General features: G+C 52.8%; 1 protein-coding gene across 5 annotated transcripts in view; it reads right to left on the reverse strand.

Moving 5' to 3' along the window:
• The window catches only part of LOC101433468 (disks large homolog 5), a 136590-nt gene that overhangs the window by 38541 nt on the left and 74950 nt on the right, over positions 1-23099 (reverse strand). For 4 of the 5 annotated variants that reach the window (XM_058299298.2, XM_058299302.2, XM_058299300.2 and 1 more), the window contains exons 3-7: positions 20341-20500; positions 17579-17722; positions 16835-17018; positions 4834-5093; positions 3212-3524 (exon numbers count right to left, since the gene is read on the reverse strand). In XM_058299298.2, coding sequence (XP_058155281.1) covers positions 3212-3524; positions 4834-5093; positions 16835-17018; positions 17579-17722; positions 20341-20500 — 1061 coding nt within the window. Of the gene's footprint in view, positions 1-3211; positions 3525-4833; positions 5094-16834; positions 17019-17578; positions 17723-20340; positions 20501-20811; positions 20907-23099 lie in introns of those variants that run through there. The other variant, XM_058299301.2, reaches the window with a different exon arrangement.

A 23099-nucleotide genomic window follows, 5' to 3' on the forward strand; every position in this document is an offset into this window, starting at 1 on the left:
CTTAGCCCTGTGGGTCCCAGAAGTGAATTCATCCAAAAAGACTATTTCCTTGTAAGCAGCACAGCAGCTCTGCACTTAGGTCTGTGGAGGGGCACGAAGGCGGTAACTCATAAGGAGCGCTGCAATTCGGGAGCTGAGAGGCCCCGAGAGGGCCCTCTGTGGGAGCCTGGTTTGCTGCCGAGGAACCTCAGGATCCGAGAGGTCCCCCAGGGCCCCCGCTGGTGGGAGCGCTGAGCCCGGACCCCGGCCTTCCAACTCTCACTCCAGAGTTCCTCCCTCTACACCATGCACCCCCCAAGGTCTTTCCCCACGGCCCCTGGGCAGGGCTGGGGCCCCAGGTTGGGGAAGAACTTGCTGGTTTTCCCACCACTCGCCTGGCCCAGGCCTGAGGCCAATTCAAAAGGCCCCTGGGCTGCAGCCCAGCCCCCCAGACGCTCCTCTCAGAGTCCCGTCTCCTGCTGCCTTCCCTGCCCCTGAATAGCTCCAAAACTCCTTCCTGCTCCTTTCCTCTCCCGCACTGCTCAGGCTCTCTCCACCACAGCTGAGCTCCGCTCCTAAAGGGGCACTGCGGTTGCCTGGGCGATGGGGGGGCAGGGACGCAGCAGCCACTGTGCCAGGCAGCCACGCCATCCTTTCTGTGAGCTGGGGGCTCGCTTGGAGAGGCCTGACCTGGGAAGCGACCCAGCACCTGGGGAGAACTTGTGACCAATGGCAGTGCCCACCCCACCCCACCCCCGCCCCAGGCAGCACCTTGGTCCACCAGAGGGCCACAAGCCCCAACTGGACCAGGTCAGCTGATGGCCAGAGGCTGGGGGCGTGGTCCAGGACAGGCCCACGCGGCAGCTGGGAAGCAGAAGGGAAGGCAGAGGGACCTGGTGTCCAGAGCTGACCAGACACCCAGAGCAGACCCAGATTCTGGAGAGGACCTGGCGTCCACAGTGGGCCTGGCACCCAGAGCAGGGCTGGGCAAAGGCCCTGACTGGCCTCCGGACCTCCCGGGCCCCTCCTGCCCATTCAGGAGAAAGGCATGGGAAGGGGAGTGGACCGAGGAAAGGAAGGCAAAAGGGAGGGAGGGAAGAGAGGTGCAGAGAGAAGGGCAGAGACTGCCAGGGAAGCCCGAATCGCACCAGAGACAAAAAGCAGCTGATTCTGAGATCTGGGGGGCAGGTCACCATGGCGGAGGTCCTGGACAGGGCACTGTGGCGAGGCATGGAAAGCAGGGAGGTGTGCCCAGGGAGAGGGTCAGACCCAGGACGGCCCAGGCCACCGGGTGAAGTGGCGCGTCTGGAGGCCAGGCAAAGTGCAGAAGGGAGCCGAGCATTTCAGCCCCGGAAGCCCTTGGCTGCCGGGGAGGGGAGAGGCTCTCCTCTCCCGCCTGCTGATTCGGAACAAAGCCTAAAAAAGATTTCGGCTCAGCTGGCCGGCAGGCTCCATGCCCAGCCAAGACCCCCCGCGCAGTCCAGGAAGCGGACTCTGCTCTCGAGTGCACGGGGCAAGCAGCCGGCAGCAGTGAGCTCGTTCCTGGAGCTAGCACCCAGGGCAAGGCGGGCATTGATCTGCCCACACTCCCTGTGCTTTCAGACTTCCTCAAAGGGCACAACTCCTCCAGCGGCAGGCGCCCCCCAGGCAGCCCCGCCGCACCACTGCGTGTCACCTGCACGATCCACTTTTCTGCGTCTGCTCTTCTTTGACCCTTTTGTTTACTTACTGACTCAGTCATTTTCAATTTTCTTCCTAGTCACTTTGTTTCCCTTTCTGATATGGACAATATTCACTCGCCCCCACCCCCAAAATTAAGTACTTAAATCCCAGAAGGCGAAAATGAGTTGATAGTTTTCCTGGGACCATTACGGAGTTCTAGTGCATTAACTTTGCTTATTAGAAATTCCTTCAACATCTTTTCAAAAATTCCATCAACATAAAAAGTATACCTTATTGCTTTTCAACTACCAGCTAGAGAAGTCTCAGTCCTTTTGAATGAAATTGCCATTACGTGACCCTCTTTTACCTACAAAAACACGATTTCGTATGGTTCAACCTGATATACACAGGGCAGTAAGCTTCCGATGAGAATAATACTAACCTTAATAATAAAAGTAGAGTCAAGTTGTTCCTAAGTCTCATGGGGCCCACTCTACGTGCTTTTTCTACATTCAACCATTTGATCGTCACAGCCCTGGGAGGCAGCTGCCACTGTCTTCCCCACTTTGCAGGTGAAGAAGCCGAAGCATAGAGCGGCCCCCGGCTGCGGAGGTCCCCTGCAAGCACAAGGCTGTGTCCCTCGCATGCCCGCGGTCCCTGGCACCCCTGGCATCCCCGGCACAGGAAGAAAGCCTCGCAGGGCCCTGGACGCCTCTCAGGCACCAGCCCTGCGCCATGCTTGGTAGAGGGGAGGGGTCTGGCTGTGACCACCCAGTGCCCACCTCCCCCTGCCAAGCTGCCCCACCCATAACACCTTGCTTCTCGTTTCTCACAGACCAACCTTAAAACCTACATTCTGACTGAGCTGCCAAGGAAAGCAGCAATGTGGAGAGGCATAAACAGATGGTTTTGATGGGGAGAACATTCACTACGATCAAGTTCAGCAGCACACAGCAGAGCTGAAAGATGTAAAAGGGAAGCTCAAATACGGGGGGAGCTCCTGCTGGACACAGATGGCCTTGGGGTCAGCAGTGACCATGAGGAAGGCCTGGGGTGACCAGGTAGGAAGTCTTCAAAAACTCCACACTGAAGGCCCAGGATTCCAGCTGAGTGGCCCCATGCTGGTGCTAATGAGCAAGCCTTCCCTCGACCCTGGAGGTAAGACCCCCAGGGAGCAAGGCTTGAGGAGGAGGGTCTCAGGGTCAACCCAGGATAACATCTTCCCCGAAGAACGCTGACCACCCCTTTAATAAGCAAATGCCCACGACTGAGGGAACACTTCCAGACCCATCGACAGCTTTGGGGACTTGCTCTCGGCATCTTTCTCCTTCACGAGCAAGCCCTTGCACTAGCCCCTGACTTTTCAAGATTATCTACTACTGCTTCACCATGGGTCTGGGTGTGAGGGTGCCTGGGCAGCGTCCAAAACTCATCCAGCGTTTCAGGCGAAAACGAGCAGGCCTTCGTGCCAACTCGGAAGGTGGCTTCTGACCGGCCGCCGTGCCCACTGCAGCCCCCTCCTCCCTGGCTGCTTTAGAAGATGCTGGACGGCCACCGTCCCCCTGCCTACCTGTCGCAGTGCCTCCATCTCCTCGCTGGCCGCCTTCTTCTCAGATGTGCTGCTCTTGAGCTTGGACTCGGCCAGCTCCACCTCGGTCTGCAGCTTGTCCAGCTCAGAGATGACCTGGTCCCGCTCGCTCATGATGAGCTTGTACTCGCTGTACACTGCATCCCGCTCCTCCTTGTACTTCTCTGACTCCTTGGCGGTCTTTGCCTGCGTGGTCCGCAGCTCCGTCAGCTCCGACTGCAGCAGCTCCATCTCCCACTGCAGGTCCTTGTTCTGGGTCGTGGCCTTGTTCAGCTCATGGTGGATTGCCTCGAACCTAGGAGAGCGGCGCCCAGGGCACCGGGGAGGGGGGGGGGGCCTGCCCAGTCAGCTGCTAGGCCGAGGCCACTGCGCTGGACCGCCTTTCTCCCACACCCCCGACAAAGGAAAGTTATGGAGTCCTGGTGTCCGTGAACCTGGAATCTTTCTCAGCCTTTAACAAATACCAGAAGTTGAGCTGAGGATTGTATGCCTCCTGTTTTACTAGAAATAACACCTTATATCTTCCACAGCCAAGCCATGTTCTTTAAAAAATAAAAATAAAGCCTGCAGCAGCCCAGCCCACGGGAGCTCAAAGCAGCTTTGATCTAACCTTGAGTCCGACCGCCACGTTTTCACAGACACTAAGGCCTCAAGTCAGTCAGCACAGAGACCACAGCTTGGTCCGGCCAGCCCCGTGCAAGGCAGCCCTGCAAGTCAGGGCCTGCAGCACGAGACCAGCATTCTCAAAGGCTGTTCCTTGAAACCCCAGTCCTGCACAGGGTCCCACTAAACATGCTGGGTGCTCTGGCGGCTTATGTTTGGGAAGCACTGCATCCTGTGCCCCACTCTTGGCAAGTCACATTGCGCAATACCAGAGTAAAAGGCCCCGAGAGGTCCTGATGTACAGAAACCTGTACATCAATCCAGCAATTTCCAAACCTATTTATCAAGAGAAAACGTCTACTTAAGAAGCCCAGGAAGACTGCTGAGAATTGGCGTTGTGCAGGAACGTTCCTTACGAAACACTATTTGGAGGAAGGGAGCACACCCCTGAAGAAGATCATATTCCTTAATTTAAAAATAAAACTTTGGAAGGAACAATGCCTAAGACAAGTCGCTGTCCTATTTTCTGGGTGGGTAACTGACACAGATGGAAACGCTTGTGGTGAAACCTGGATGAACTGCATGCTTTGTTGATATGTATCAATAAAATAGATTTGTTTTTTTTTTTTAAAAAAAGAATTACCAGCATTAGAAGAAAGAAAGAGAGAGAGAGAAGGGAGGGAGGGAGGAAGGGAAGAAAAGGAAAGAAAAGGAAAAAAGCAAGCTCAGAGCACTCGGAGCTACTCAGGGGAGAGGAAGGAGCCACAATTCATGAGACTTACTGGGTGTCAAAAACAATGCTTCCTGGAGACCAGGAGCCTGTGCTGGTTTTAATCCCGGAAGGCGCTGGGAGCCTCGCAGATAACCACCAGCCCAGAGGTTAGCCCCCTTCCCCCCCACGCCCAGGGGAGTTCAAGCAGCTCCCCTGCCCTTCTCAGAGAAGGTGGGGTGGGTGCAGGCTCTGCCCGCGCGTGCCCCCCTCCCAGCCCCCCGGCTCCTACCTCCTCAAGGAGAGGGCGCACTGGTGCTGCAGCTGGATGGCGGTGTCCCTCTGCTGGGTCAGCATGTCCGTCTGCTTCAGCAGCCGCTGGTTCTCCCGCTCCAGCTGCTCCAGGCGGTTCAGGTCCGAGTTGTGGATGGCCACCTTCTCGCTGAACCTCTTCCGCAGGGCGTCGTAGTCCTTCTTGACCCCCTCCAGCTTGTCCATGGCCGTGTCGTACAGCTTGTTGAGAATCTCCGAGGACCCGCTGCGCTTCAGCACCTGGAGACAGAGACTGCGGGGCTCACCCAGGGCCTGTGGGGGCTGGGGGGGCTGTGCCCAGAGCACACCACGCCCACGCTTCTATCTGGGAGGGAAGGCCCCACCCTCTAGCTTGGGGGAATCTGGCTGTCTCATTCACAGGCCCTGCAGTCACATGAGGCTGATTCATTCAGATTTATTCATTCACAAATCTCTATTAAGTACTGGGCAGAAAACCATAAACATTGCAGACCTAAGGCTGTGTTTAAGGACAGAAATCCATAAAAAGGCCTGTTTGCAAGGCTGGCCCTTGGCTGGTATCTAGGAACTTGAAGGGTAAACAGTTCCCTACAGTGACATAAAACCTTCCCTAAATGATCAAAGTGGCTCACGGTGCCTAAACTGTACAAATAACGTGTTACACTCTGAGCACCTGCATCTTCTTCTGGGAGTCATACACTTAGTCAACAGAAAGCCCTCATAACTTTTAGATCAAGCAACACCTTGTACCCAGGTCTGGCAAAGTTCCAGTAACTACAATGTATTGCCCTTATTCATGGGAAATAACTCAAAACTTTGAAAAGAAAGACTTCAAATATTCAATTACCAAACATTCCCTAAATCAGGTGAGAACCCGATTAGCTCCAATCCGGTTTACTGTGTGGCCCCCGCACTGCAGTTATTCCCAAAGTAGCCCACAAGGGGGCAGTCCTTTGCAGACCAGCCAAATGCTCTCCCGATTTGTCTCACAAGCTTCATTGAGAAACAAAATAATTTAAAAGGCCATCTGGAGGTGAATGAACACAAACCTGGTAGAGCCCAATTTCACATGTCTGGGACAGAATTTGGAATCTATATGACGGTTTGGCATCTCTGCATTGTAAGTCCTTCAAATACCCCAGCCTTGAGTTTAAACCCTGACAGTCCGGGGACAATTCAGGGCCGAGTGAATCACAAGTTCGCAGTGAGCAAGGGCACGCAGGGACAAGCCCAGGGATAAGGAGATGACAGAATCTCAGGGTCACAGGGGACCCCGAGGGGCCACTTCCACCAGTGTTATAACCACGCTCACGCACAGGCAGACTGCACAAGAACGCCTGGCTTACTCTGAGCTGAAATCCACCTCCTCTAACTTCAAAGCCTGTTCTTCTACCCCTGGAATCCTACAGAACAATCCTTTCTCCACAGGACAGTAGCCGAAGAGGTGCTCACGTGCCCACACGCTCTGCAACCTCTTGCCACAGGCAGGTGCGCGGGGGCAGCCTCTGCGCATTACCATCGACAGCCTCTGGAGAAATCGGGGGGAACCACCGCCTCAGCGCAGACCAGGAAATTTGAAAAGCTATCCTAGTAGTCCAGACTTTTCCCTTTACACCGTTAGAAGACTGTGTTCTTAGGAGCTAGTTTCCCACACACTGAGTCGCAGTCAATGGTGAGACGTACATAAACGCACACGCAACTGCAGCCAAACATTCAGCCTGCCAGCCCAAGGGCGGTGGAGGTCCGAGGGAGAGCATTTACACCCAGCCTGGGATCCTACCGTCCTTCTCGTCCCAGGCAGGCAGCAGTCTCCAGAGATGACTCCCCAGGCCTGAGCTCCTGACAGTCTGCCTGGGAGGACGGGGTGGGAGTGGCGGGAGGGAAGAACCAAGCCCCGCGTTCCGCTCTATCCGCGGCACGACAGCCGCGGCAGGAGCGGCTGCAGAAGGCAAGCAGAGCAAGAAGAGAACGCACCTGGGGCTGCACTCAAGGCGGGTCAAAACGCTCATTATCTGCGCTTCTCCCCAGACGTGTCCTTCAGGGACCAAGAAACCCCTTTGCCCCTCCCTCTGGGCCCATGACAGGGCATTAGCCTGTGGTTCCTGGGAAAAGAAAGTCAACTTTCAGGAACTACAGAAGAAAAATACTGTATTTTAAAGACAGGGGCCAGGGCAAGAAAGAGAAGAGAGAAGGCTCCAGGGGCCTTATGAGTTTCTCAAATAAACTGGCAGAGCCTATAAAAAGAGAAAATGTGCTTTGCCTTGAACCCAGCAATTTTATCTCTAAGAGTCGAACCTAAGAAAATGCGGAAAAAAGAATGAGGGCAGACGTAAGCATGTCCCGGGAAAGACTATTTGTAACAGGACGAAAGTGCAAACAACCAAGGTGCTTAACACACGGAGAACAGGGTTAGGCCATCCCTGACAACGAAGCCACGGAACACTTGGCTGGGAGTTCCGAACTGAAAGAAAACTACAAGGAAACCCACGGTATATTGTTGGGTTAGGAGAAAAGGCAGGTTGCAGGAAATGAAAATGAACGCTGTGCATATGTTAGGTATGACACAGAAAAGTATCTATGAAATTAGATGTCAGGGGTGCCGGAGGAGTCCCCTTTCAGGAGGGAACCTGGGGCTGCAGTAGGGGTTGGTAACTGCACGGCTGTTGAAGAGGGTGCTGGTTATTTCGTTCATGGCCTGTTTGACCAAAGAAGATGTATGATTTCAGTAAAGAAAACAGACAGGCACACATCCTGTACCTGCTTCCCCAGCCCAGGCTCGGCAGCCCCTGCCCTGGTCACTGGGGCACCCCCAAGACAGCCAAGAAGAACCCAAAATGCCGCAGCCCGGGGATGCCACATCTGGGCCGGGGCCCTCCCTGTCCCCTCCACACACTCAGAGGGCAAAGCGCCCGTCTGCCCAAGAGGGAACGGGGCCCGGACCCAGGCCCACGAAGCCCCGCCCACCAGGGCAGCCTCACTTCCTGTGAGATAAACCGTACCGAGGGCAGGAGGGCCCCACAAATCCCTCGAGTAAACACACAAGTCAAACAGCACCTTTAACCCAGCAAGGGCCTCTTCACGTTGACAAGGCGTGGGAGGAAGCGAGCCACAAAACCGCCTTGTCCCTGGAGACTGACCTTTACCCCCCAGGCCCCAAGGGGCACAAACCTGGGGCCTGCCGCCCGGGCGGAGGGGGGCACGGGCAGCCCCGGCAGCTGGAGAGTCCCCGTGGTGGCCAGGCCACTCCTCCCCCAGCCGCCAAGGCGGCGGCACTTGCCCGGTGACAGCCAGTGCCATGAAGGACCTGCGGAGCCTGGAGCACGGGCATTTAGTCCTGCCCTGCGGGACAAGCCTTCAGGAAAAAGAAACCAGGGGATGGGCAAAGGGACCGACAGAAAATACCCCCACTTTATTTGGGAGGAGGGGGACAGGACAGGGAAGGAGGCGAAGAGAATGGAGATGCAACTCTCAGTCTGGCTGCCTGTCAAAGCCGTGTACCTCCGGAAGAAAGAGTCAGATTTGGAGGCAAAGTTTTATGCTTCATGAGGGCAGATTTTTTGTGTGTGATGGAGTCTTTCTGAGATCTAATTCACCCTTTTAAAGTAAAACTTCAGTTGGTGTTTAGTATCTTTATGAGGTTGTGCAATCACCACCGCCACACAATTCCAGAACATTTCCATCACCTCGAAAATAAATCCTGTACCCATGAAGCAGGGGCTCTCTGGTCCTCCTCCCCTCAGCTCCCAGAAACCGCTCATCTGTGCTGAGTCTCGACGGATTTACCTCTTCTGGACATTTCATGGAAAGGAATCGTGCAATATGTGACCTTCTGTGTCTGGCGGCTTTCATTCAAAATAATGGTTTTCAGGCTCATGCACATTGCAGCGTGCACCAAAACGTCATTCCTGTTTCTGGCTGAATAGTACGCTGCTGTACGGGTAGACCATATTCTGCTCATCCATCCGTCAGTGGATGTTTACGTTGTTTCCACCCTGCGGCTACAGTGACCGACGCTGCCATGAACGTTTGTTCACAGTTTTGTGTGGACAAGTTCTCGGTTACCTTGGCTTTATACCTAGGAGTGGGTCGCTGCGTCACCAATAACACCCGTGCTAACTTTTTTTAAAAAAATATTTATTTTATTTATTTATTTATCTTCCCTTCCCCCCCACCCTGGTTGTCTGTTCTCTGTGTCTATTTGCTGCATGTTCTTTGTCTGCTTCTGTTATTGTCAGCAGCACAGGAATCTGTGTTTCTTTTTGTTGCGTCATCTTGTTGTGTCAGCTCTCCATGTGTGCGGCGCCATTCCTGGGCAGGCTGCACTTTCTTTCGCGCTGGGCGGCTCTCCTTAAGGGGCGCACTCCTTGCGCGTGGGGCTCCCCTACGTGGGGGACACCCCTGCGTGGCAGGGCACTCCTTGCACGCATCAGCACTGCACATTGGCCAGCTCCACACGGGTCAAGGAGGCCCAGGGTTTGAACCGCGGACCTCCCATGTGGCAGACGGACGCCCTAACCACTGGGCCAAGTCCGCCACCCCATGCTAACTTTTTGAGGACATGCCAAACTGCCATCTAATGTTCCCACTAGCAATGTATAAGGGTTCCAATTTCTCCACATCCAGATCTGAAAGGCCCAGGACAATAACAGCAAACATCACCGAGCGCTTCAGACATGCCAGGCCCCTGGTGCTGTGCTCTGCATGCAGGCCTCCTTTAATCTCCTCAGCAACCATGAGATGAATTCAGCCAAAAGCCCACTCTGCCACTTCCCAGCAAGGCTCGAAAGGCAGAGCTGCAAACTCTCTCGAAATGATGAATCCCCCAAAGAAGAATAAAATCTAAATTAGACTCCAAGGCAAAAGGTTATCTGATAATTAAGGTAAGCAAACTCACAGAGACAGACTCTAGATGTAAGTTATGAGGGGACGGGGTAGGGTAAGAAAATGAGGAGTGAATGCTTAGATTGCCCTGAAGTTCTGTTTGGATTGATGGTAAAGTTTTGGTAATGGACAGTGGTGCTGGTAGCACAATGCTGTGAACATAATTAACAGCCCTGAAATATATATTTGAAGGTGGCTAAAAGAGGATTTTTTAGGTTGTATACACGGAACTAGAATAAAAATTGAGAGGGAAAAAAAAAAAAATGATCTGAGCCAAGGTCAGAGCAGGCAATGGCCAGGAAAAAAGGAGAGGCAAAGGGTGAAGTCAGGGAGGGCCGCCCACCCCTCAGACCAGGAGTCGCCCCTCGCAGTAGAGAGAGGCACGAGGCCTCGGCTGGGGCTCCGTGACCGACTGCCAGGCAGCTCCCGCTCACACCGGGAGCACGGGGGCAGGCCGGCCCGGATCGGCCAGAGCTTCCGACAGGTGAGGCCCACAGTCCTACACGGCTGCTCCGGGAAGCTCGGCGCACAGGCAGGGCAGGCGCACGGGCGCTGGCCTCAAGGCGGCACTTCCTGTCAGCGGCACCTGCCTCCTCTCATCCTTGCAGCAATGCTCCAGGAGCATCGTCCCTCCCGCCTGGGACTTTTACCAGGACAGGGGAAAGGAAGGCGAGGGTGCCGCGGAAGCCGCTATGGGGTCATGTGTTGGGTCAGCCATGGAGGGGGCATGGGGACCACGTGGTCCATGGCGCTCCCCACGGGGCCTGGGGCCTCCGGCTGCTGTCCTGGCCTGCACCTAACTCCCTTTCCTGGGAGCCCTTCCTCTTGCCAAGAACAAGCCAAGGCCTACAGTTAAGTACCAGCCCCCACCCCAGACTCAGGCCTGACCCCGGCCGGCCATATCCCCCAGCAGGGGGCTCATGGGAGAGATGCAGGGGCACCTCACAGCAAGGCCCTCCCAGGGCCCCCCACCCAGCCTGCCCCGGTATGCCACACAGGACCTCAGGAGTTATCAGCCAAACAAAATAAACCACGGAAGCAAATTTTTAAATAGAATATAGTGTATAATGGGAAAATACTGAAAATAGCCCTAGGTTTAGTCAATAGGAGACTGGCTGAATCATTTAAGTACTTCCATGGAATGCAATACTCTACAGAAGTTAAAAACAATGAGGTAGCCTTGTACCAAAATAGAAAGAAGTACATGACCTATTAAGCAAAGAAAAAAAAATTCTGGCCAGAAATTGTATCGTTTGATGCCATTTCTGTAAAATAAATGGAGAGAGAAGGGGTTGTGTTTGTGTGCAGATAAAGTCTCAAACCTTCCACTGGTAGTAGGCTAAGGACACAAATGGCAGTTATTTCTGTGTAGTGAGAATATGGGAAGAATTCTACTTTTAATTTTTGACATTCCTGTATCATCTGATTCTTTCATTATTCAGTACAAAATGTTTATTAATTTTGCAATTGGAAAAAATAACCATAGCATAAAAAAAGAAAAAAGCCCCCACCCCCCCTTTCTCAAGAATTGGACCTGAAAGCGATTAGGTGTGGCAGAGCAAGGCAGGCACCCTGGAGGGGAGGCGCCCTGAGGGGGCTCAGGGCCTGAGTGGGATGGGGAGGGGTCCCCATGGAGGTGAGGCCCGGAGCAGGAGGGCCCAAGAAGGGCAAGACGGGCCTGGCATGGGGAAGGGGACAGAGGGGCTGGAGACAGGTTACAGAGGCGGGCACTGATCAAAGTTAACAGCTCAAAGAATAACAGGCACCAGGTTTCTCATCGTGTGAGGACCGGGGTAAAAAAAAAAAAAAGGGGGAATGGGAGAAACCAGGCCAACCCCGTGGTGTCAGTGTAAACTCATGGTGATAATCAATCAAGATGCAAATGTGTGTGCATACACATGTATGTATATACAGATATTCCCTACTTCTATCCACTGAGAAGGCGTAGGAGCAGTGACACCCCAATACCTATGAGCATAGCTGGCATTCAGATCTTGCCCCTAAGTACCGTTCTCCACTAAAAGGAATGAAGCCTCCTTGGAGAAATGGCTAATTTCCAGGGTTAGGGCAGGAGATGTATAAAACAAGCCTGGAGCATCTTGTACCAGAGAGCAAGGAAGTGCTCAAACAATGATAGAAAATGTCAAAAAAAAAAAAAAAAGACATAAGTGCAAGGCCAAAGGGGGGGGTTCCCACTGGCCTCAACAGATTGTGACTAAAACAGGAAACCAGAGATGGATAGGTAAATGGATACACAGATGGAGGGATGGAGGACAGGTAATTGAAAATCTGATGACAAATGGGATATCTGCAGTTTCAATGGACAGCCCTAAAAACACTTCTGAATCACGAAGAGGAACTTTACAGTGGAGAAGCTTGGAGACATCACCACAGTCAAGTGATTCTAGTGAACAGTATGAGGAGCGGATCAGAGGGCAGCATTTCCCACCGACAGGATACAAGAGAAGAACGCAGGATCCCTTCTGTGACACTCCTACCAAAAATACACTAACCGTTTCTAACCATGAGGATCAGAGAACTCTACATTGAGAGCCACCCTACAAAATAACTGGCCTCACGCCCAGGTCAAGAGGATGGGGTGAGGCATGCCAGGGCTCCACCCCGACACAAACTCTGAATAACCTACAAGAACTGGCAGAAACGTCTTTCTCAAACAAAGCTCAAGAAAACAGTTAGACAACAGTACCAGGATGAGAACCGAATCAAGAAAAAAAGCTACCTACAAAGTGTTGGCTCTCGTGGCACCCTGGCCGGCCCCTCGCCCACCCCTCACAGCTGGGCACGGGGTCAGCAGCGCTCCCAGGGTGGGTCCCTGACCCTGAATGCAGAGGGAGCAAAAGAACCCTCGTGCATATCCTGGCAGCATGCACGTCCGGCCCAGCCTGCCTGGCGGTGGCCTGAGGGACTCGCTGCCCCAGAGCGTGCCCTGCCACGGAGGGCAGCTTGCCCAGCTCCCCTGCAAAAGGCAGAAGGCAGCTGGGGGGCGGCAGGCTGTCAAGCCATGCTGCCTGGGGCAAGGGACTGCTGGCTGGAGGACACAGAGGGCTGTGCTGTGAGGAAACTGCCTCCTAGGAAAGAGGGACATTCCTATGTGTGTAAACGGGAATTCCCAGGGCCACAGAGCAAGCCCAGGGAAGACCTAACCTGCAGAAAGGGCTCTGAAGGAGAGCACAGGTCAATTTGCAAAGACTGGAAACAGTACATTCTTTCTCCTTTTTTAGCTCTTAGGCTAGCTGTTTACTAGCTTAAGGAACAAACACCTCAGACTCTAAATTCCAGCGATAACACATTAAAAAAATCATTTAAAAAATCGAAACATCCAGCTTTTAATGTAAGATTACAAAACATACAAAGAAAAGGAAGTGATGGGCCAGGCAAAGGAGATGATTAAAGCATTTGAAATTACCCATGAGGAGGGGCCAGACTTGGGACATAACAAAGACTCAAAAAAAAAAAAAAAAAACTCTAAATATGTTGAAAGAGCTAAAGGAAAACATGGACAACAAACTAAAGGAAATCAGGGAAATGACAGATGAACGCAGAATAGCAATAGAGATGGAAAATATGAAGGGAGTGGACGTGGCTCCAGCGGTTAAGCACCCACCTCACACCCAGGTTTGGTTCAGGTGTCTCCTAAAAAAAAAAACAAGCAAAACAAACAGAAAAGTCAACCCAGGGAAGCCGATATGGCTCAGTGAGTGGGCACCCACTTCCCATATACAGGGTCCTGGGTTCAATCCCCAGCCCCCATATCTTAAAAAAAAAAAATTATGAAAAGGAATGAAACAGAGCTGAAGACAAGAGTAACAGAAAAATTTAAATTCCTTTAAGGTTTGGTTCAACAACAGATAGGGGCTAGGGAGAATCAGGTAAACTTGAAGATAAGACAGTTGAAATCATCCAGTCTGAGGAAAGACAAAAGAATGAAGAAAAGTGAACAGAGCCAGAGGGAACCTGTGAGACACCATCAAGCACTGTGGGAGTCCCAGGAGAAGGAAAGAAAGGAGCAAAGAGAAAATTCAAAGAAATGATAGCTGAAAACTTCCCAAATTTAACAAAAGACATGAATAACATAACAGCAATATAACAAAAGATATCCAAGACGCTCAAGGAACCCAAAATAGGATAAACCCAAATAGACCCACAGTACAGTACCTTTTAATCAAACAGTGCAATACCGAAGATTAAGAGAGAATTCTAAAAGCCCTGAAGAAATGTGTCTCATAAAGAAGCCTCAGTAAGATTAAGTGCCTATTTCTCATGGAAAACCATGGAGGCAAGAAGGCAGTGAGGTAACATATTTAAAGTGCTGAATGCAAACAATTATCAACCAAATTAAAACATTTCCAAATAAACAAAAGCTGAGGGAGTTTGTCTACCACTAGACCAGCCCTACAAGAGAGACTAAAAGAGTTTTGCAGGTAGAAAGGAAAGGACACTAGACAATAAATGGAAGCCACATGAAAAGCATCTCCAGCTAGGGTAACAGCTGGGGTATGTATAAATACTAGCACCCTTGTGTTTTTGGTTTGTAACTCCACTTCTCACTTCCTACAGAATCTAAAAGTCAGATGCATAAAATGTCATGAGAAATCAGTGATTTTTTATAAACAAAGTATATAAACCTGTAATTTACAAGAACTACATGAAATAGTTGGTACATACCATTGAAGTTAAGTTGGTCTCTACACAAACAAGACAGTTAAGGATAGTGGACTTGGCCCAATGGATAGGGCATCTGCCTACCACATGGGAGGTCCGTGGTTCAAACCCTGGGCCTCCTTGACCCGTGTGGAGCTGGCCCATGCGCAGTGCTGATGTGCGCAAGGAGTGCCGTGCCATGCAGGGGTGTCCCCCGAGTAGGGGAGCCCCACGTGCAAGGAGTGCACTCCATAAGGAGAGCTGCCCAGCGCGAAAGAAAGTGCAGCCTGTCCAAGAATGGCGCTGCACACACAGAAAGCTGAAACAACAAGATGACGCAACAAAGAGACACAGATTCCCAGTGTTGCTGATAAGGATAGAAGCGGACACAGAGAGCAGACCACTTGGGGGGGTGGAGGGAGAGAAATAAATAAAAAAATAAATCTAAACAACAAAAAAAGAAAGTTATAGACTTAAAACTATTTATAGGATGTTTACACTTAAGCTCCATGGTAACTACAAAAAAAAATCAGTGAACCGCAGTCTCACAGAGATGGAAGTTACAATACGGGTAGTCAGGGGTGGGGAAGGAGGGGACAAGGGGCATGGGGAATTAACACATAACAGGCACAGGGTTTCTGTTTGGGAAGACAGGAATGGCAGGTGGTAAGGGCACCACAACAGGGAAAATGCGAGTAATCCCACTGAGTGGTTGAGATGGAAACATCTGCTATATGTGTGTGTGTGCATATATTCACACACACACAAAAAAAGAGCAACTGAAGAGACAAAGACAATTAAATGCAATACGTGATCTTACACAAGAGGAGAAAAGGCTCAAAAGCAAATTTTTGGGACATATGAAAATATTAGAATATAGACTGTAAGCTTTATATCAATGTTAAACTTCTTGAACTTGAAAACTGCACTTAAGGTGATTACATAAATGAATATTCTTGTTCTTAGGAAATGTGCATGGCACTATTAAGTGTTCAAGCAGCATGATGTATATAAACAATAAACAAATGTTAGAAAATGGACTGATAGATGATTATAAGATGGACGGGTAAGTTGCTGCATAGATAGAAGGAGAATGATAAAATGTTAAAATTGGTGCACCTGGATATTGGGGCATAGGGTTATTTTGAAATTCTCTATATGGCCTTTATTTTATTTCTGTAACTCTCTTGTATATTTGAAAGTATTTCAAAATTAAAAGTTTAAAAAATAATAATTGGTCTGTAAGCTTCAATAGTCAAGGTGACAAAGGTCAAGGGAAGCCTGAGGCACCATTCCCAATTGAAGGAGACTAAAGAGACAGAAGACGTACATTTTATGCTACAGACAATCTGAACTTGACCCTTTTCCCCAAAAAGACAGGACTGAGACAACTGGCGAAACATGCACAGGGTCTGATGATTGGGTGGTACTGATGTATCATGCTAGCTTCCTGGGGCTGGTGGTTGTGTTGCTGTCACACGGGAGAATATCCCTGTCTGCAGGCAACACGCGGTAGAACCTGTGGAGGGGATCCTACTCTTGAATGAGGCAGGGGCAAAAAAGGTTCTTTGACCCATACCTGCAAATACTCTATAAGTTTATAATAGCTTCAAAATTTAAAATGTAAAATATGTTCACATGAAAAGAAAGCAAAGAATACAATGTCATACTAAATTATTGGATGAGTTCTGACTGTTACCCATTAGTTTATAAGCAAAACCCAACAGCCCTGCTTTAACTCTCGAGGGTCCACAAATGCCCTCGGGTGGGGACGGGGCGCTCTGCTGCACCACGTCCTGGGTTGCGGTGCTCAGAGCCTCTGCCTCGCCCGGGGAACGCCTTCCGACCCCAAACATCCACAGCATCTACAGACCCACAGCACGTCATGGGCCCTGTCCAGATACCTGGGCAGCTGCAGACTGTGCTAGGAGAGGAAGACCCCGCCCAATGCCACTCACGGCAAGCCCATGTTCTGACGGGCCTGCTGCTCATGCCGGTCCATCGGAGTGAATCAAGAGCTGAACCGAGGGAGGGAACTGGCTGGGACTGGAGAGAGCCCCAGAGCAGAGGCCACACCCAGCCACAATAATGACAACAACTGCTCCACCTCATATCTGCACAGTATTAAAATTTCCAAGCTTCTTTCCATCCATAATCTCACCTGATCCATACAAAGGAAATAAGATACAGAAACCCGAACCCCCAGATTAAGCCAAGCCCGTGTTAGACCACATCACACCATACACCTCCTGCTCAGCAGCCCCTGCAACACCCGGTGTGTGTGGTTATGAGATTCATACTCCTCTCCCCCCGCTGGATGGCAGCCTCCAGGAGAGCGTGGGTGGTTTGCTCATGGATATCCCAGGACCTCACAGGAGGCACACACCCCAGGGGGCACTGGGGAGAAGGAGGGAGGGAGCCAGCCCTGCTCTGCCCCCCACCACCCGGCCCGGTGCTACCTGCTGCTGCTGGGCCCGGAGGTCGCCGATCTCCTTCTGGTCCTCTTCATGGAGCCGCTTCATGTCCTCCCACGACTGCTGCAGCAGGTTCCGCTCGCGCAGCAGCTGCCCATTCTCCCTCCTCAGCATGTCCACGTCGTCCTTCAGCTGCGTCTGGTCGCTCAGGAGCCGGCTGTGGAGTGTGCTGAAAAGCCCACGCAGTGAGCCCCAGCCGGCTTCCTACCCCATCCCGAGGCCTCGCCCCTCCAGGTCCCAACACTCCCAAAACGCCCAATGGGAGCCAGCACGGCCAGGCCAGCAGCACTTGGAGGCAGACCCAAGCCCAGTACCAGCCACATTCCAGGAAGACCCAAACCACTTGTTGAAAACCCGACATCAGAAATGGCAAATGTACAAAGACCAAGGAAAGGAGATAAGCCCTTGGCTGGTACGGACCCAGCACCCCCCAGTTCTGAGGTCCGGGCAAACATCAGGAGGGGGAGGGCAAATACCCTCAAAGGGGCGCCAGAGCCAAAGAAGTCCGTGCCACGTGCCCATCTGCCCGTCCTGCAGCCACATGCTGCGGCAAAGCCCGGGCAGCGACTGGACGGGGTCTGCCTGGCTCACTGTCTAAGGCAGGTCCAAGGGCACACATCCACTCGCTGAAGGCAGGATGCTTGCTAAGTGGGAGAAGAGGACCAGGACCAGAACCCCAGCTCCACATCCAGAGACCGGCGGGAGCCCCGGCCGGGCAGGTCCACTCACTGGTAGAAGTCGGTCTCCTTGGCCACCTCCTCGCACCTCTTCAAGGCGTTGGTGTGCTGGTTCTGGAGGCTCTGCAGGTCCGACATGGCCCGCACACACTGGATCTTCAGCCTCTCGTAGTCGGGATTCAGCCTGTGGTAGGGCCTGGCCCAGACCAAACAGCCCCATGAACAGAGTGCAAAAATCCTGAGATTTGCACTGACAATGAAGGTCTCTCAGCCAGGAGGCATGTGGACTCCTACATGAAGCTCTCCTGGATTACCCCAGTCCAGTGGTCCCCAAATACTGGTCTCCTATGTACCAGCATCCCCTGGGGGCTTGAGAGACCCAGAGGTCTCAGCCTCCCCCAGATCAACAAAATCAGAATTCCTAGGATGGAGGGAGGCTCGGTTGTCTGAGCTCCCTGCATGTGTCTGAGAAGGTGGCGCCTCGTCCCCTAGGAGCTCACAGGGGACCATGCAACCAGCCAGTATGCACAACGGGTCCATCTGGAAACCTGGGAGGGGACCCTTGCATTCCCACGATGGGGTGAAGTTTCCTCCTTTTAACCGGTGTGTTTCAATCTCGGATACTCATTAAAATACCAATGCCCAGGCCAATGGCATCGGCATATCTGAGGCTGGACCCAGGGGTCAAGAGTTTTTTAAAGCTCCCCAGGTGATTCCAACATGCAGCCAAAGTTGAGAACTATGGCCAGGTGCAGAGGTGCTCAAAGTGTGCTTCCCAGGGCGTCAGCACCCGGACCTCCTGGGGACTCCTTAGAGATGTGAAGTATCAGGCTCAGCCCTGGACCTAAGGATCAGCGGCTCTGAGGGAGGGGGTGGGAAGAGGATGACTAGACCAGAAGCCCATGAGTCATCAACAAACCCTCGGTGATTGTGATGCACGCTCAGGTTTGAAAACCCCTGCTCTAGAAAGTCAACTAACTTTTCCTGTAAAGGTCCAGAAGTTAAATATTTTAGGCTTTGTGAGCCATACAGTCTCTGCTGCAGCTACTCAGCTCTGCCTTCGCAGCATGAAAGCAGCCAGAGACATTACACCAACAAATGAGTGTGGCTGTCTTCCAATAAAACTCTTTAAAAAGCCCAGGCAGTGGGCCTGATTTGTCCTGCAGGCCATAGTTTGCCTGCTCCTGCTCTAGAGCATCCTTAACTTCACTCATCCTGCCTTTGTGACATCTGACATAGGGGCATATTCTCATAAAAAACAGTTTCAAGAACCAGGCTTTGTAGCCCTGACATCATCCCAGAGGAACCTCCCTTGGGAGGAGGCACAGACCTGTGATGGTCCTAAAGGAAAGCAGTTAAATCACTCCCTCTGTCCTCAAGACTCCTGCCAGCCACTCTGGACCCATGCTCCTTCCCCTCCTCCTCCACGAAGCCCTCCTGGATCATGCAGGTGAATAAGGACACTTCCTCTGCCCTGCTCTGTGGCCACCCTTCCCTCGATCTACCTCTGGTCCCAAAGAAAGAGGGGGATGAGGATTTTCTTCCAAACAAGAAACCAGGTGGAATACACCCTTCCTAACACCACGCATGGCAACGGGACGATAAACGTGCTCACAAGTCACACAGCGAGCCACTCGACGTGAGGCCAGCCGGGGTCTTCTGGGAGGCAGCAGCACACACAGACACACAGACAGACGGACCCACCAAGGGTGGGCTGCAATGGCCGACTGTGCCTACGAGGGCAGGGGCTTCACGCAGCCCCTGAGGGATACACAGGGGCCGCACTCTCTCGGGGCGGGAAGGCGGAACCAGAGAGCGGAGTGGGGAGCCCAAGGCCATCCAACAGACAGCAGGGCCACCAAGCGAGCACCACGAGGGACAGGCAGGGGCTGAGGGCTGTGCCCCAGCACTCCTGTCACCACACACACATCCACAGCCATCGGGGCCTCTCCACGCGTATGACAGGACGGACAGATGGACACGGTAAGCACAGCCATGGGGCCTCTCCACGTGTAAGACAGGACAGACAGATGGACACAGTAAGCACAGCCATCGGGGCCTCTCCACACGTATGACAGGACGGACGTATGGACACAATAAGCACGGTCATCGGGGTCTCTCCACGCGTATGACAGGACGGACAGATGGATACAGTAAGCACAGCCATCGGGGCCTCTCCACGTGTAAGACAGGACAGACAGATGGACACAGTAAGCACAGCCATTGGGGCTTCTCCATGTGCATGACAGGACGGACAGACAGACACAATAAGCACAGCCATCAGGGCCTCTCCACGTGCATGACAGGACGGACAGACGGACACAATAAGCACAGCCATCGGGGCCTTTCCATGTACATGACAGGACGGACAGATGGACACAATAAGCACAGCCATCGGGGCCTTTCCATGTGCATGACAGGACGGACAGATGGACACAATAAGCACAGTCATCAGGGGCCTCTCCGCGTGCATGACAGGGCAGATGGACGCACGTGTGCACACACAAGCACACCTCTCACACAAATGCACCCCCATAAGGGGTCTCTCCAAACGTGGCAGGACAGACGGACAGACAGCTGGATCCATGCCCTCCCCTGGATTCCTGAGTGTCGGCTTGGATTTGGAGGAAGCCTGCACCCCCTGGGCCCGCAGGCAGCACCTCTGGGTGCCTCTCCAGATGTGAGGTGGGGCCCGGGGACGCCAGGAGCACAGCCAGACCCTGGGAGCTGGCTAAGCACTCGGGGACAACGGCGCCTGCGTCAGGACGGCAACCCTCGCGCATTGGGCCTGAAGAGGAGACCGGTCGCAACTACCTTTTGTCACAGGTGGTCCCGTGGGAGGCAAAAGCCAGGCGCTTCCGCAGCTCGTTCCTCTCTCGGGTCATGAGGCGCAGCTGAATAGAGAGGTTTTCCACCTTCTCGTTGGCTTGCCGGTCGGCGAGGAGCGGTGGGGATGGCGCCTTCCCGGTGGTGCCTGGGGGAGGGCAGCGATAAGGGCAACTCGTATTTAGACTGTGCTCCCCAAGTGCTGGGCAGGGTTCTGAGCTCCTGCTCCTGCTCAGCCAACCCGGCAGGGCGGGCACTCCAGGTCCCCTTCACAGACGCGAACGCTGAGCCTCGAGCCCAGGCAGACGGGCTCCACCACCCACACACCCACCCACATCCGCTCCTACACTCTTATAGGACCAGGGCCTTGGCTCAGGACCCTGACAACGCCCCTCAACCCCCAACCTGGCTTTGAGCCTTCCAGGGGGATGCTGGCTTGCCCCCGTCCTGGATCCTTACCTGGTCTGGAAACACCAGCTGTCATCCACCCCTGCCCACGGATTTAGCCCGGCAGGAGAAACTGCACAGGCCTCGGACCCAGCCCGAAGACAAAGGCGCCCAGGGCCCCGCAAAGCCCCCGCAGACTGGGGCAGCTTCCTCCCCCACCAGTGCTGGACACCACGCCCTACACAAGCTCCCTTTTCCAATCCTTCCAGCTGGCTGCTGGACCTGTCCAACTGGCCACAGGTATGCAGGCTGGGAGGAGGCAGCCAGGGAGAGCGGCCCATAGTCCAGGTAAGTGGGCGAGGCAGGTAAGCCCTGGGGCCTCCAGCTCTCCAGCCCAGAGCAGGTCCTGATAAGCTGCCCCCAGGACCAAAAATGTCCTGAAGGGAGCCCCACACCTCATGCTCTTACTAAGGAACAGCAGCCAACACCAGCACATCTCACAAGCTACAACTCTGGTTCTAGGAGGAAAGCAATCCATCCATCCAGGAAGAAAGCGCCTTGCGCAAATGTCCTAGAGAAGTGGGACAGCACAGCGGGTTATTCTCAGCTCTGTAAAGCACGTTCTCCTGATATCAGCCATCCCGTTGTATGGCTGTGATCCAGGGCTGACTCACCCCAGGAGAGACAACATTTGTCTCCCTGGTAGAGCTGCAGAGCGGGCAAAGGGCAATCACTGCATCTTCCAACTCTCTGTGCCGTCCTGAATCACACGTCCCCTTCCCCCTCGCCTGCCTAATCACTTGGAGGTCAAAAAATCCTCGGTTGATGGGTTGTCCACTTTCAGGAGCTCCCGGGAGGGAGCGAGTTCAACGCTGGGGTTGGGTCAGCTAGGTACGAGACGGGGGCCTCAAGCTTCCAGCTCAGTGCTTTTCAAAACTGGATCCCGTGCGTCCTGAAAGGTCTGTTATTTTAACCCCCCGACACACCCTAACCACCAGGATTCCTGCTGTCCAGCACAGACCTCTCTCAAAGTGGGGTCCAGAATCAGCATTTTTCGTAAGCACGGCCCTTCTCCAACGTGGTTCTACTCTACAGCTTGAGAAGCCCGCCCTCGCTTCTCCCCTCAAAGACCCTGGCTCCATACCCCTGTCCCCAGGAGATGTAACAGGCTAGTTACAGCTCTGAGAGGGCTGCAGAGCTGCCTCCCCTTCTAGCAAATGAAATCACTGTGGTGGGCATGAGCCAGGGCCAGTGCCCCCGCCAAGTCTTCTGGTTTGCAGCAACTTGCTTGACTTTTGGACAAACAGGGCTTTCTTTGGACACGTCTGAGCCCCCTGCTAGAGGTGCTTACTATTCACCCTCTAACCAATTCGGGGCAGTGGTGGGGGCGGATCATCAATGGAGGATCGACAAACCCAAGACAATGGGCTGGAAAGACTCTCAACGAGCACCCAGCAAAAGGGAGCTTCCACGTCCAGTCATGGCTAGCCCCCCAGAACAGCCCAGAGAGATGACTTCTACTGAGTGCTTACTATGTCCCTGGCATTAATTGGATCTTCACAACAGGTAGGTGCTATTGTCATCATTCCCATTTCGCAGGTGAGAAAACTGAGGCACTACAAGGTTAGGTAGACAGAGCCAGTGGGGGCACTGGGAGGTAAGCTGAGGCACCCTGGATTCAGGGCACATGCTCCTCAGTCATCAATAACATTTCATGCCCAGCCGTTTCTGAAGTGCTTTTCACACATTATGCCATTTAATCCCCATGAAGTAGAGGCTGCTGTTATCTCCATTGTATAGATAAGGAAACAAAACCTTACCAGGGTACAGAGCCATGGCAGAGTTGGGATTAGAAGCCCTCTCTGTCTGACCCCAGAGCCCAAGATTAATCTAAAAGTTTGCAAACTTTTTGACCCTAGGACCTCTTCACACTCCTAAAAATCACGGAGGACTCAAAGAACCTTGGTTCATAAGGGTTCAATCTATCCGTATACACGAGATTAGAAATTAAAACTAAGAAAAAAAAACTTTTAAGTTTATTAATTTTAAAGTAACAAAAAAGTATTAATATTGTTAGGAAAAATGAAATACATTTTCCATAACAAAACAAAAAATGTAGTAAGGCGTGACATATTCCATTTTCATTGAGTTCTTTCCTAAGGGACGGCTGGATTCTGCCAGGGCCGCACCATCACACAGCGCGCTGTAACCTGTGAACACGCCACTCCACCTTCGTGGGAGGAGGACAGCGGGAAGAGCAAACCCGTCCCAGCGTCATCGTGAAAACAGTTTTGACCTCACAGACTCCCTGAAGGCGCCTCAGGGACGCAAGGTCAAAAACCAGGAAACATAAACCCTCC

This window comes from Dasypus novemcinctus, chromosome 6 (assembly GCF_030445035.2).
Source record: "Dasypus novemcinctus isolate mDasNov1 chromosome 6, mDasNov1.1.hap2, whole genome shotgun sequence".
Lineage (NCBI taxonomy): Eukaryota > Metazoa > Chordata > Mammalia > Cingulata > Dasypodidae > Dasypus > Dasypus novemcinctus.